Source organism: Pteropus medius, unplaced genomic scaffold (genome assembly GCF_902729225.1).
Source record: "Pteropus medius unplaced genomic scaffold, Ma_sr-lr_union100, whole genome shotgun sequence".
NCBI lineage: Eukaryota > Metazoa > Chordata > Mammalia > Chiroptera > Pteropodidae > Pteropus > Pteropus medius.
In genome coordinates this window covers 15,065,149-15,079,877 of record NW_024349802.1, presented here as the reverse complement: position 1 = coordinate 15,079,877, position 14,729 = coordinate 15,065,149, and the positions used below count along the sequence as shown (strand labels likewise).

The 14,729-nt window shown below is 34.8% G+C and overlaps 1 protein-coding gene across 1 annotated transcript in view; it reads left to right on the top strand.

The window, feature by feature from the left end:
* The first annotated feature begins 1,486 nt into the window (after positions 1–1,486).
* Positions 1,487–14,729, top strand: part of LARS1 (leucyl-tRNA synthetase 1) — a 48,875-nt gene continuing 35,632 nt past the window's right edge. The window contains exons 1-7 of the mRNA XM_039836452.1: positions 1,487–1,570; positions 8,520–8,638; positions 10,260–10,347; positions 10,745–10,825; positions 12,680–12,811; positions 13,842–14,003; positions 14,557–14,669. Coding sequence (XP_039692386.1) covers positions 1,565–1,570; positions 8,520–8,638; positions 10,260–10,347; positions 10,745–10,825; positions 12,680–12,811; positions 13,842–14,003; positions 14,557–14,669 — 701 coding nt within the window. The 5' untranslated portion in view covers positions 1,487–1,564. The remainder of the gene's footprint in view (positions 1,571–8,519; positions 8,639–10,259; positions 10,348–10,744; positions 10,826–12,679; positions 12,812–13,841; positions 14,004–14,556; positions 14,670–14,729) is intronic.

Below are 14,729 nucleotides of genomic sequence, written 5' to 3'. Positions count from 1 at the left end.
AGGGAAGAAATAAAATGAAGTCACCAGAGTCAAGCTGCTAAATTACTAAAATCAAGTAGGTTGAGGTATGAGGAAATGATTCTATTCTTGTTTTAACTAGCCTCGGAACTTAAACTTTTAAGCTTTCCAGTCCTGCATCAATGCCTGGACATATCTAAGTCCTCCAGATAACCCTCCTGACTACCTCCTAAAGGACTAAGGCAAGAATGTTCACATATCCAGACCACCTAGTATCCCTTATCCAGACCACTAGTCATCGAGAGGATGACCATCTTAGACCAATCCAGAGGCTAAGCTAAGAATCCAGGACTGATTCTTCCCAAGACTGTATTCTTTACTATAACTCTTATCTTTTCTTTCTTTTTCAGACCACTCTGGGTATTGCCTAGTTGTGCTTCTGGTTTGCAAGCCCTAAGACCTTTAAGTAAATATTATTTATTTCTAGCCAAAGACTCTAGACTCTTTTTGAGTTTGTTGTACAGCATATGTACATATACATACATATAATTTTAAATTTATTTTTATAAAAATTTTCATTAAAAAAGTATTTCCTCCTAGTCCTTTAGGAAGACACTTCTGGGCTGCCCCTCCCCAAAGAGCTTTGTAGATGCTTAACGAATGTTTACTGAATGTTAACGAATGTAAATGAACATATATGAGAGTAACTAATCTGACCACTACAAAATAAGAGACTTCGATCAGCATTTTTAAATATATCTTTCTTCAGTGATGGAAATATTCTAATTCTGCACTGTCCGATGATATGGTAACCACTAGCTACATAAACTATTGAGCACTTGAAAAGTGGCTAGTGCGATTGAAGAACTTAATTTTAAATTGTATGTAATTTTAATTATTAAGTTTAAATAGCCAAGTATGGCTAGTGACTACCACATCAGACAGCTCAGCCTTAAATGATAGCACAGTTGAAATAGTCCGAGACCGGCATTGGTATTAGGTGGGGTACCAGCCTCTCTCTTAAAAATGGAGATTTTTTAATAAATGGTGATAAATGTCTAAATTTTGGGCCGTTGAATGCCACCGACAGTAATAAATACCCGTGCACACTGGCAAGCCATAATCAGCTCGTAAGTCACTGAAGACTAATAAACCTTGCATCCTGGCATCCTGACAGACACCCAACCAGCACCACAGGGTTAAAAGTTGAAGGATGGGGACTTCACCTCAGTTAGAGCGCGCGGCCGGCAGCCTGAGATCCGAACTGCATCATGGACTTTGTAGTTCGACTTCCAATTACGTCACTACCGGTGTCGTCTGCGAGCACTACGAAGGGACTTCCGGTGTCCCGTTATTCTCTGGGAATTGTAGTCAATAGTTGTCCGCTGACTTGGGCTCTAGCGTTCTGGGAACTACAATTCCCGGCAGGCAACGAGATGCACCCGGCGGTAGTTTTTTGGAAGCTGGATCAATTGCCTCATTAAGCGTGAAGCTTGTGCTTCTGGGTCTTGGGAGGCCTAGCTTCCTCGAAAGACTGTATCCACTACTTTGAGGAGGAGATCGCCGAGGTCATTGCCGTGGTTTGCACAGTTGGCTGGCCGGCGCTATGGTGGTGAGTTTTGGTGGGAAGAGAGTCCGCTCAGCCGGGCTCTAGAACCGGCTGATCTGTGTTTTGCCGGAATCTAGAGGCTCCATGTGGTAGCCACTGTCCTGGGGAAAAATCCTTTTCTAGAGAAACGGGAGGCCTTGTCTCCCACGCTTAAGACGTGACCGTTGTGAGAATGTGTCTTTTCTTGTTAACATATGAGTCAGGAACTGATTCTTCGAACTATAGATTACTTAATGTCATATGTGTTACTCCACCGAAGTTTCTAAAACCGATTTGGAGAGAGAGAAGTATGTAACATTGATTCCTCCTTTCAACAAAAAATTGAGCACATCCCGGTTAAACAAAATCTCTGTATGCATGGTATTTACACGTGTATGCGGGCTGTATACTAAAATATATGGTAATACATGTAAGGTGCTGATAGTGTTAGAGAAAAAATAGAGCCGGAAGTGAGACTACAGAGTGTGGGGGTGTAGTAAGGTTGCTATTTTAAAAAATAAGATCAAGAAAGGCGTTGAGAAGGTGGCATTGTGGCGAAAGGGAGATAGGGAGCAACAAATGCAGCTGCATATATGGAGGAGATTTCCAGAGGCAACAGTTTGAAAAACAAGCAGGGTTGTATGTCCAAAGGACAGATCCAGGAGGAGATGATGATGGGGTGTGTGTGTTGGGGGGGGGGCAGGGATTGATCAGTGGGTGGATATAGGTCATATAAGGCCTTGTAGGTTGCTGATTAAATAGGTTCAAGAAAGAATAGTAAGGGAGGGACTGGAAATGAGTATGGACAACTTGAGGGATTCTGTAAAGGAAAGCAGGAGAATAGGGTAATAGATGAAGATGAAGGTCAAAAGAAGGCTTTATTTTTTTGACAGGAATTTTACAATGTTTACATGCTCATGGAAATTATCCTGTAGAAAGGAGAAATTGATGCAGAAGAGAGATGATTGCCAAAGTGATGTTTTTGAATAGAATAAGGAGGATAAGATAAGTGCATCATTGGAGGAGTTAATTAGGACGACACTCAATCTATAGTAACAAGAAAGAAGGCAGACTATATGGGTATAGATGCATCTGGGTAGGTAGATGTGATGAAGGAAGCTGTGGAAATTTTCTGTTCACTTCTGTTTTCTCATTGAATTAGGAACCAAGATTATCAGCTAATAATAAGGTTGGGAGAGAAAGTGTTGGAAGTTTGAGGAGGGAAGAGAAGGTATGAAACTGTTGTCTAGGATATTGCTGTCAGTAGAACTTTCTGTGGTGATGAACATGTTCTATATTTGTGCTGTCTGATTTGGTAGCCAGTAGCCACTAGCCACACGTGGCTATTGATTATTTGAAATGTGGCTAGAGCAATTGAAGAACTGAATTTTATTGTAATTTTAAAATTAAATTGTCACTTGTGGCTGGTGGCTATTCTGTTGGACAGTGTACACATCTAAGTTTGAGAATCACTGATCTAGTGGAAGGAGTAACTAACAGGATTTCGGAAAATAGTATTGCTGGGAATCACTTAATGTTAGTGGTCATCAGTTTAAATTTAGAGTAGTCAGACTGGTTGAATTTATCTCTTACCACTTTCAGCTGCCTGGTGGAGGAGCAGAGCAGATGGATAGTAGGAGGGTTGGAGTTTGTCAGGCAAGAATGGTGAAGACAAAGGCAAAATAGTGGTTGTACAGATGTACTTAAGGGTAGAAATGAAGACAATGAAGTTGGAGGAGCCTAAGTGAAAAAGGATCAGAATCAGTAGGTCTCGATGGGGTTGAAGAATTATTGGAATTGGAATTCCAACAAAGACCAGTACTGTCAATAACTAAGATTTCGTGTGTTATGCTCTGTGTTTATTGTTTTTTTTGCATTATCTCATTGAATCTTCACACTAATCTACTTGAGGTAGGCACGCATATTATCTGCAGTTTACAAATGAAGAAACCTATGCTTAGGGACTCTAACAGGCCCTAAGTTCACATAACTAATACATGATGGTAATGGATTTGAACAGATTGATTACTTTTGCAATCACTAATCTGTACTGCTTTCCAGGAAAACCCAGGCTTTCTAATTCCTGGTCTAGTGCTTTTTCTTCCGTTCCAACCTGCCCAATGCTTTGCCACCAACCGTGCCCTACTTTGGTGGTATCCTTAGCCGGTGTGGAATCTGCAGGTCTGTTTTTAGTTGGTGTTAATGCGCTTAATACATTTTTTCCCTTTTTAAATTATATATAAGGAAACTGGCAGTATTTTCTGGTAGATGTTATTGTTTCACTTTATTCTGGTTCTCTGTAAATATTCATCTTTTACATTATGATGATGCTGGTTAGTTTTATTGGAAGAATCCAATAAGAGATCCCTTTAAGAAAGAGCAAGTACCAACAATAATAATAATAGCAGCTAAAATGTATTGATTGCTTATTCTGTGCCAGGCATTAATGTTTTACTTTTCAGGAGACCTGAGAAGGTGATGTAATAACGATAGTAACCGACTTAAAAAAAAATTATTCTTTTTAAATTTTTCATTTAGAAAATTTAAGTAGGGAAGAAAGTTGAGAATAGTTTTATGTACTTCAAAGTGCCCATCACCCACCCTCAATAATTGGCAACTCATGGCCAATCCTGTTTCATATATAACTTATCCGGACCCTCCCCTTTCAACCCTCAGTTTTTTAAGCAAATTTCAGACATTGTATCATTTCACCCATCCATATTTTAGTAAGGTTTCTTTTTTTTTAAATATATGTACTGATAAGTTTCTTAAAACATAACTGTAGTGCTATTTTCACACTTTGTTGTTTCAGTGATAATGGTTAACATTATTGAGCATTTACCATGGGTCCGGCACTATGCTAAGTCCATATGTAGTATCTCTTTTAATCCTCATTAATACAAGGTATGCATAATTAGTATCCTTGTTTTATAGATAGATTGAGAAGTGGAGGCTTAGAGAGGTTAGGGAACTTACCTAGGGTTCTGCAGCTAGTAGAACTAAGATAATGGCCAGAGTACCAAGAGCAAGCTAAAATAGGAGTCAGAAGATGAAAATTTTGTCTGTCGCAATCATTTACAGGCATGATGACCTCTGAATTTCAGTTTCGAAATGATAATCATTGGTCTGCCCACTTGTTAAGGTTATTAAGCTCAAATAAGTTACTGTTCATAAAAGTGTTTTAAGAACTGCAGAATCCTATGAATAATTGAAAAAGTTTATTGTCAGGTTCAGTAGTTCTTTACTTCGTCCCCCAGAAAACATTTTGTCTGGAGACTCTGATTATCACAATTGGAGAGTGTGCTACTGGCATCTAGTGGGTAGAAGCCAGAGATGCTTCTAAATATCCTCCAGTTCATAGGACAGCCCCCGAAAACAAAGAATTTGGCCCAAAATGTCAAAAGTACCAAAGTTGAGGAACTCTGATCTAGTTAAATAACCTTTTAGCTAATTAAAAGAACTGATTGTCTAGCTGAATAATCAATGATCAAGTGATTCGCTCAAGGTTGTACAACAAGTTGGTTTTGGGGCTAATATCATTTGCATTACAATCAGTGTTTGAGGTTTTGAAGAACAAGTCTTTCTGAGAAGAAAGTCTTTCTGAGGTTTTGTGTACTTAGCATGCTCAGTACAATGAAAAGAAACACATCGTTCTAAGTAATTTGTAAAGACTATTGCTTTCCTGTTCTTTAAAGTGGATGACATGGTCATTTTTAGGCAAAAAAAATATGTGTTGTATGATTTCTGTGTCTTTGGTATTGTACATGGTGCTGAGGTGACTATAAAGTAAAAGTTGCTGCCTGCCAGGAGTTCACATCCTCACTGGGTAAATGTGTTAGGGATTATTTGGCTGCATTCAATGGAAGTCAACTCAAGTTGGCTTAAGTAATGGGATTTCCTATAACCCATAACCCTGGGCTTCATGAGGCCTTAGGTACTTTTACCTTCCTGGGGCCCTTCCTCTGCAAACAATACTAAAAATTATATTTTCCAACTATGCTGGTATAAAGACAAATATCTTAATATTATATATTAAAGTGTTTTCTTCAACCTAAAAGTTTATTTTTTCTTCTCATTTTAAAATAAAATATTTTTGTGAGACCCTTAAAGTGTGTGAACCCAAGGCAGTGTGCAAACAATACTAAAAATTATATTTCCTCTGCAAACAATACTAAAAATTATATTTTCCAACTATGCTGGTATAAAGACAAATATCTTAATATTATATATTAAAGTGTTTTCTTCAACCTAAAAGTTTATTTTTTCTTCTCATTTTAAAATAAAATATTTTTGTGAGACCCTAAAAGTGTGTGAACCCAAGGCAGTGTGAGTGTGCTTACTCTACTTGCAGATTAAGTTGGCATTTAGGAGTTAGTTGTATAGCTTAAGGGCCGAGTGGAAGTGACTTACGTTCTTCTGCCCCAAACTCCTTTGCCAGAACTCAGTCAAATAACTCCCACCTAACTGAATTCATCTGGAAATGTAGCAGAGTACATTTAAGCGCTTCTACTGCACTACCGTAAATAAGACTGAACTTTTGTTGCTGAGAAGGGAAGGAACACATGTTGCATAGGCAATCTGCCATCTCTGCGATAGCCCATTTTTTAATGGTAGTCCTTGTATATTAGGACAATAGGAGTTAGCATGTTATGTGTTAAGTAGAGGGTTTTACAGTAAGAGTAGGCAAAGGAGCTGAGGCTCTAAACGTAAGTGGTTGGTAGCAGGAATGGAAAGGAGTGAACAGATGCAGGGCCTTATTCTTTCTTGAAAAAGGAAGTGCCTTATGCAAGTACACTCAGTTTTATGGAAATTCTTGGGAGAGAGTCCAAATTGCTCAGCATCTTGATTCAAATATGTTACCCAGTTCCAAGTCCCTGTTATTTTTTAAATAACCACAATATGCAAAAACAGGCATTGTGTTATTTACTTCTCTTTTAAAATCTTTAAATATTTATTGAGGGCCCTCTGTAAGCTGGGTATTGAGGATATAATGAGAAGCAAGACACAGTCTCCACCATGAACAAACTTACAGTTCCGTGGGGAAGACAGATACATCACTGTGTGATTAGCGCTATCATTGGGGAAATATTGATAGGTAGGGACATATTAAGAATGGCATGTCATAAACTCTTGGGGAATCAAGGCAGGTTATTAGCTGAGACCTAAAGGATGAGAGAGCCAGGCAAAGAGATTGGTGGGTTGTGAGGGCAGAGAGAATAATTTGAATACAGGCCCAGAGGTGAGAGAGAGAGCTCGGCACATTTGGGAAAATGCAGATGGTTTAATAGGCCTGGAATATGATGGTGGGGGAATGGAGGAGAGGGAAGGAGGGAAGGACCTGGCAGATAGACAAGAAGGGCCTTGAATGTATCTTAGGACTTTATCCTGAGAGCATTAGAGAACTTCTGAAGGGAGATTGACGTGATCAGATTTATGTTTTGATGAGATTTCCGCTCATAGCAGTTATGATCTGGTCAGGATTTATAGAAATAAAAAAAATGTCATTTTCCTTTGATTCCTAAAGAAAGTTGTTATATCTATGACTTTTTAAATTATAGAATTCTTTCTTATTTCCTCTTTGCCTTTGTAACAAGATTCTTTTGATCTACCATTTTACCTCTTTGTAAGCTGACATTTCATATTTATGTTGCTTGTCCTTCTCTTATACTTAAAAATAAAATGGAATAGGAATAGTAAACCATTGTTTTGATTTAAAATATAAAAAATTGTAAATAGTAAAACAGGTGATAAATTTATGGTAGATATGCACTGATTCTTATCTAATTTTAATACTATTAGTTTTCTTATTACATGATACACAATGTATATTTAAGATAGGTATTGGAGAAATAATGGTAAGTTTTTTTTTGTTTTTGTTTTAAATAACCCAAGATTCCTCTTTGTATACTTCAAGTTTGGGTAATTGTTTTTTAAAAAGCAGTTGTCTAATGTATCTGTGATACGAGTAGAAAGCATTTTATTTTTTAAATTGTTGGGTAGAAGAGGCAGAAGAAAGGCACAATTAAAGGAGATTGACATCCAGGGGTTAGATGACTTGGCAAAGTCACCTGTATGGTAGGTTGTAGAAGTTTGAGTAGAACCCAGGTATTTTCTCATTTGAAAATGCTGCAGACTCTGGGAATATTAGCAGGTAAAAAGAGGAAGAAAATTTAATTTCAGTCTTGATAATTTTATGCCAGAAAATAAAATTCTACAAAATAATATTAAGTTTTCAAAACAGGATTAGATTTGTGTATGGTCCATTGGTATCCAGCTTTCACATTTGTACCTGTTCCCTAAGTGCTGTGTTCCACTCCACTTTTAGCATACTTGCTATCAGCAGCTCATTCTTTTTAGAATCACACAGTGAGAAGGAAGCTCACAACCCTCTTTTTTTTCCAGTTAGAGTGATCATGCATGTTTTTTCACTTTAATCCAAGGGTGGCTTAAGGGATGATAGGAATGCTTACCATTCTCTGTTTTATTTTAATTTCATATTAATAGTCTGTTAGCCATTTTAGAGAGAAATTCTTCATTAGCTTCCTTAAAAACACACACACACACACACACACACACACACACAGTCTCCAACTCTTGGGCCTGAACATCTTCCTTTGGTAGATATGATTGCAGATTAGCAAGCAGGCCCTGCTCCATCCTATTCTTTTCTAAGTATTTATTTTTAACTAAATAGGAACATTTGACAACAGTGTTACATTATACCTTATTTTTTAAAAGTATTTCAAACCTTTTTATATATTTAAGTAATTCTTTAACCATCTCTTTGAGGTTTAAAGCATACAGGTCATGATAATCCTAATGTTTAATCTCTTCCATTTAAATTTCAAGATAACCATGGGGAAAATTGATCAGTGAACAGCTCTATATGAACAACTTCTGTATGAACCTGATTTTTTTTTTAAAGTAAGCTTGTTGAAGTATAGAGTGGATTATTCTCTTTTGTGTCTAATAGGAAAGAAGAGGAACAGCCAAAGTGGACTTTTTTAAGAAGATTGAGAAAGAAATCCAACAGAAATGGGATACCGAGAAAGTGTTTGAGGTCAATGCATCTAATTTAGAGAAGCAGAGTAGGTAAGTAATAGTTTGTGAAGTTCTAGACATTGTGTTTATAAGTATTTGGCTTTTATACACAGAAACTGCTTTGTGAAAAAGATAAGACTTGCTGTATTTAAAATGTATGAAATGGGCCGAAGGAGGTGACTTCTACTTTCTGCATTTAAAATTAGGATCTTCTTACACAATGCAATATATATGTATATGCATTACTGTTAAATTGTACACCTGAAACTTACTGGATGTCACCAAAGTCACCCAAAAAAATAAATTTAAAAAATGATAATAAAATTAGGATCTTATGGAATTCTTAAAGGATTTTTTCTATGTAAAGTTTTTTTTTCTGCTTAAAGTTTTTTTAAAAACTAATATTTTTTATATTCAGACAAAAGAAGATGTTTTATAGTTTTATCTTTGCTGATTGATCTAAGGAAATCCTTATGTTAGAGAGATTCATATTATTGATAATTATCTTCATAGATACAAAATATAGATTTTGAAGGGTTTCAGTATTTGAAGATCTTATTTCATAAATACTGTTTTGCCTCAATGTTAAGCCCTAGACAATGATATGATATTGGCGAAAAACAAAAATAAAATAACTGCCCCAAAATGGTACCACAATAAATATATGCATCAATTATAAGATGCATCTCACTTTCAGATATATTTTAACTATAATTTGAAGCTTCTATTTGATTCTAGAATTTTGATCAACTTTAAGGTAGTTTAAAGTAATCCATAGTGAACTGAAAAAGCTACTTGTTCAGTGAGAGACAATCAAGTATAGTTATGTACAGCAATGCTGAAGAAACTGAGAAACATTGAGTGAAAAACAAATTGTAGAAGTCTATGAGCATTATCATTTTTTATAAAGCTCACAGGTGAGCAAAACTAAATGATATAGTGTTTAAGGGCACAGACATAGGTGTAAACTAGTCAAAAACTTGGCAATGACAAAAGTAAATTTCAAGGTAATGGTGTTTTCTGGTGGGACAGTGGGGAGGAACGTGTAGGAGGCTTCGGTGGGTTTAAAAGTTGGGTGGTGGGTTTACAGGTGTAGGAGGCTTCGGTGGGTTTAAAAGTTGGGTGGTGGGTTTACAGGTGTTCATTTTATTATGTGTCATAACATATATGGATGTTAGATATACTTAATTAAAACAAAGAATATAACATAACAAAACTGCTTTAAAAGGTACTTTTTAAACGAATTTACAATATATCATGTAATACTGAGGATGTTTTATTTTACCTGAGGGGCGTTTAATTGCTTTATATATATCTAATGAAAACAAATCTTATTTAATCAGTAAAGCATTAAATTGATTCAGATTCCTAAGTCTTAAAAAATTTAATTTTTAGTACATTAGCTTTACTCAAATATTTTAGCTTAAGTTAAAATCTACAAGTATATTTATTTCTTAATAACCACCTGTAAATGTCTTATTCTTTCAAAAGTAAGTTTCAATTTTAGAGAGCTTTATATTTCTGGATTTATAAATTTAATTTTAAATGTCTTTTAAATAGCTGCAGTTAAACAAATTATTTATAGCAAGTATTCCCTTCACCCTACCCCATCATTGTGAAATAATTTAACATTTTTTTCCTGTACTTTCTTTTTTACATGATTGTTTTGCAGCAAGGGCAAGTACTTTGTAACCTTCCCATATCCATACATGAATGGGCGTCTTCATTTGGGTCACACATTCTCTTTAGCCAAATGTGAGGTAAAGTAAGCTTCCTTTATGTTTAATATGATGGGATGGAGGGTCTTTAATAAATACTATTTTGAAGAAAATGGCATCTATAGAATTTATTTCCCATTAAGGGAACTTAGAATACCTTATTTTTTAAGTATAATTTTTATATTTCAGCAATTCAATTTTTATATTTTTCATATGCTGTATGTTTATGCGTGCAGAAGTCTAGGTAGGTATGTTCTTAAGTAATTCCTAGATTGGTAAAAAGACAACTGAAAAAGAATAGCAGGCTAGAATTTTGCAATGACTACAAAATCTGGCTGGTGTTTTAAGGAGGATGTGAATAGGAAAACTGTGAAAAGTCAGCATTTTCTATTTGCCTAGCATTTAAATTTGTAATTTAAATGTAATTTTCTTTCTATAGTTTGCAGTCGGGTACCAGAGGTTGAAAGGAAAAATTTGTCTGTTTCCCTTTGGTTTACACTGTACTGGAATGCCTATTAAGGTAAGATTGCTCTGGGATTGGTTTCTATTCTTTTTAGCTTAGAGCAAATAGAAATATTCAGTTCAAGAGCTTAAAATAGGATTTTCAAATACTGCAATATTGAAGTGTTTTTTTTTTTAATGAATTGAATTTATTAAAGTGAAAATTAAACATTTGAAGAAGTTTTTAAATAAAGGGCCCACATTAAAGTTTAAGCGATTTCTAAGTAATTTTGATATCTTTGGTTCTCATATATTCATATTTCTGTTTTAGAATTAGATAATAACTATCAAGTAAAATGCACGGTTTTGAGCATTCGTGACATATTTAGGATGTTGGTATAAAGTAATGAGCATTTCTACCCTATTTTGATCATTTTTACAAATGTTTTCATTTGTTGTAAATTCATATTAGAAGTAATTATCAATAAAGAATGGGCCAGAAAATGAGAGTTGAAAGGACTCCCTAAATGTTATAGGGTTGGGAGACTTAATTCACATTTCTTCAACCTTTTATTTTGAAAAACGTCAAACCTACAGAAAAGGTAAGAGAATAGTATAATGAACATCCATATACCCTTCACTTTCAGTTAGCAAGTATTAATATTTGCCACAATTACTTTAGTTCTGTCTCTGAATACACATATAATACATGCATGCTTTTTTCTCTTTGTATGAATTTTTTGAGAGAAAGTTGCAGACATCATGACCTGTTGCCGCAAATACTTCAGCATGTATCTTTTGAGATTAAAGGCATTCTTGGACATCATCACAGTACCATTATCCCCTCTGAGAAATTTGACATTGATATAATATTATCATCCTGATCTAATCTATAGTTAAATGTCTCTAGTTGTCTCAAAATGTCTTCTCTGGCTGTTTTTTACTTTTTATTTTGTGGATCACGCATTGCATTTCGTTATCAATTCTCTTTAGTTTGTCATAGCATTTATGTCTTTGAAGAATCTAGGCCATTTGTTTTATAGAGCGTCCTATATTCTGAACTTTTTATTGTTTCTTCATGATTAGATTTGGCTTAAATATTTTGACAAGAATACTACGTTGGTGAGGTGTACAGTTCCCAATGTATCACATAAAAGGGCATATAGTGACAGTTTGTCTCATTTTAATGACTCTCCCTTTTTTTAATTAAAAAAGTATCTGTAGGATGATACTTTGAGAGCCTCTGAATATCCAGTTACCTAATAACCCAGTGGTTTTATCATCCTTTGATCTATGTTTGTTTTAATTATTGAATCGGTGGTTGTAAAATGGTGTCATTCTCATTTATTAACCGAAATTCTCATAATTCTAACACTGTCTACTTGGTGTCATCTTTGTTTTTGACAGTGGACTCATTACGGTACAGTTGAGAAGAGCTGGTTTGGAAAGCTCAGGTTCATATGTAGTTTTGCAGCTTACTAGCTTTATAAGTTTGGATAAGTCACCCCGTCTCTGTGTCTGTTTTCTAACTTAATACCTGACCTACCTACCTAGCAGGCTTGTGATGATAATTAATAGAATATATATGACATTAATCATTAAGTTGAGGAATGCTTTTATAAATGTTAGTCAAAATGATAACCCATTATATCATATATCCTTGTACTTCTAATGCAAGGATATAGAATACTGTAGTGAGTACTCTGGGTGTTAAATAAATGCTGAGTAAATGAAGTAAAATACTAATTTATAAATTAGTAAATTTGGAGGTACATGATTTGTATCATTTGAGCTTTCTATAATGATCCCCTTATATATAGATGTATTACAGAAATTTCAGAGTCAATTTTAGTTGGCCATAGGAGCGACAATAAAAACCAGATTCTTTTGTGCTGTGAATTTTGAATTTCGCTATCTCTAATGTTTGTTATAGGCATGTGCCGATAAGTTGAAAAGAGAAATAGAGCTGTATGGTTGCCCCCCTGATTTTCCAGATGAAGAAGAGGAAGAGGAAGATGTTAAAATAGAAGATATAAAAATTAAGGATAAATCTAAAGGAAAAAAGGTTTGGTAGTTGATTATGCTCATTTTGGTTGAAGTCTTATATTTATGTTTGTCTGACTCCTATGTGCATTCCAAGTACTAGAACAGCATATATATTTTTTAAAAAGTTTATGAAACCACTGGCTTCACTTCAGCACCCTGGGACTCATTCTAGCATTCTCCCTTTGCCTGTTTGTGACTTTTTTCTCCAACAGAAACCTGACTCTTATTATTTACGATATATTTATTTTTTTGTTCGGTTCTAGTATACTAGTAGTTTCAGAATTGCTAACCTATAACCCTGGGAGAAACAATTTTACTAACTGAAGGACAGTATTTGTATATAGTTCTTTTTATCTTTTAGTCAAGACACTGTTTTCCAAAGTTATTTCCAAAGCTCCTTTCTTATCCCCTTCAGTGTGGTTATGTCATATGTTTATGTTTGTTAAACTGTATTCCATCTGGGGTTCTTCCAATATCTTGGCTGATTTTTTTAAAATTCACTCATTGTCATGTATAGTTGTATTGGTTTGACAAATGCGTTGAGTCATGTTTCTACCACAGTATCATACAGACTTGTTCCATCACTCCCGAAATTCCTTGTCCTGCCTTTTCATAGTTTTAACAACCTTTTGCCTACCTCTAACCTCTGGCATTTGTTTGCCTTTTTGGTACTGGTAAAGACTGGAAAATGAGGAAACTTATGAGTATGATATAAGCTAAAATAACTTAAAAAGACAGATGTGGTATAGGGAGAAAGGAAATAGAGAAGGCTTGATACTAAAATCTCATCTTTGTGGTGATAGTTCTTTGTAGTTCCACTCATTTAGTAGTTGTCCTTGGTATCAGAGTTTTGGTGATTATCAAACTGTACAGTTTGGCAGGCAAAACAGTACATCTAAATCCTGCTGCAATCTGACATATCAACAGTATTGATTTGGAATTTAAAAAATTACCAAAGGGGATCATTCACTTTAGTTACTGTGGTCCTGGAATTCATTAACAAGTTGGTGTTGTTCTTGATGGAGTTTGTTTTTGCTGGCTCTTTTCAGAGTAAAGCTGCTGCTAAAGCCGGATCTTCTAAATACCAGTGGAACATTATGAAATCCCTTGGTCTGGATGATGAAGAGATAGCCAAATTTTCTGAAGCTGAATATTGGCTTGATTATTTCCCACCCCTGGCTATTCAGGATCTAAAGAGAATGGGTGTGAAGGTATGCCCATCACTCCCATAATTTAAGAAGATATGAGGAAATTTTATGGTTACATGAGCTTTGGACCACCTCTTAATTTAGAATAATATATTCAACTTGAATTCCACTAATGAATTGGTACTATTATTGTCAGATTAGAACCTAGTGGGTTGATGTAAACAATGAAATACTTAAATATTTGTTGTATTGAAATGTTATATTGATACACTAGCAATTAATAGAAAGGAACTCTAGTCAAAGAATATGAAGAAGTCAAAGTTTAACTTGAACATTTAGGAATACATAAAGGTATTATTTAAGTGTTTTTTTTTTTTAAATTTATTGTAATTCCTATATGTTTAATATATAAATGTGTGTTTAAAAACACATATAAACACAAATTAATGTAATAATTGTGATTACATATTTAGTATTTGGTACTTGAAAAAAATTAAAAAAATATTTGGTATAATTCTTAGTTGGAAAATAAAGAGTAGAAGAGTAATTGATTCATGGGAATTCTTATTCATAGAGACTACAAAATTCTTAAAAATTTTCCTCTCTCTATCTGTAGGTGGACTGGCGTCGTTCCTTCATCACCACTGATGTTAATCCTTACTATGATTCATTTGTCAGGTGGCAGTTTTTAACATTAAGAGAAAGAAACAAAATTAAATATGGGAATCGGTGAGTTTGTTGTCCCTTAGTATAAAAGCAAAAATCATACAATTCCTGCATTGTAATTCA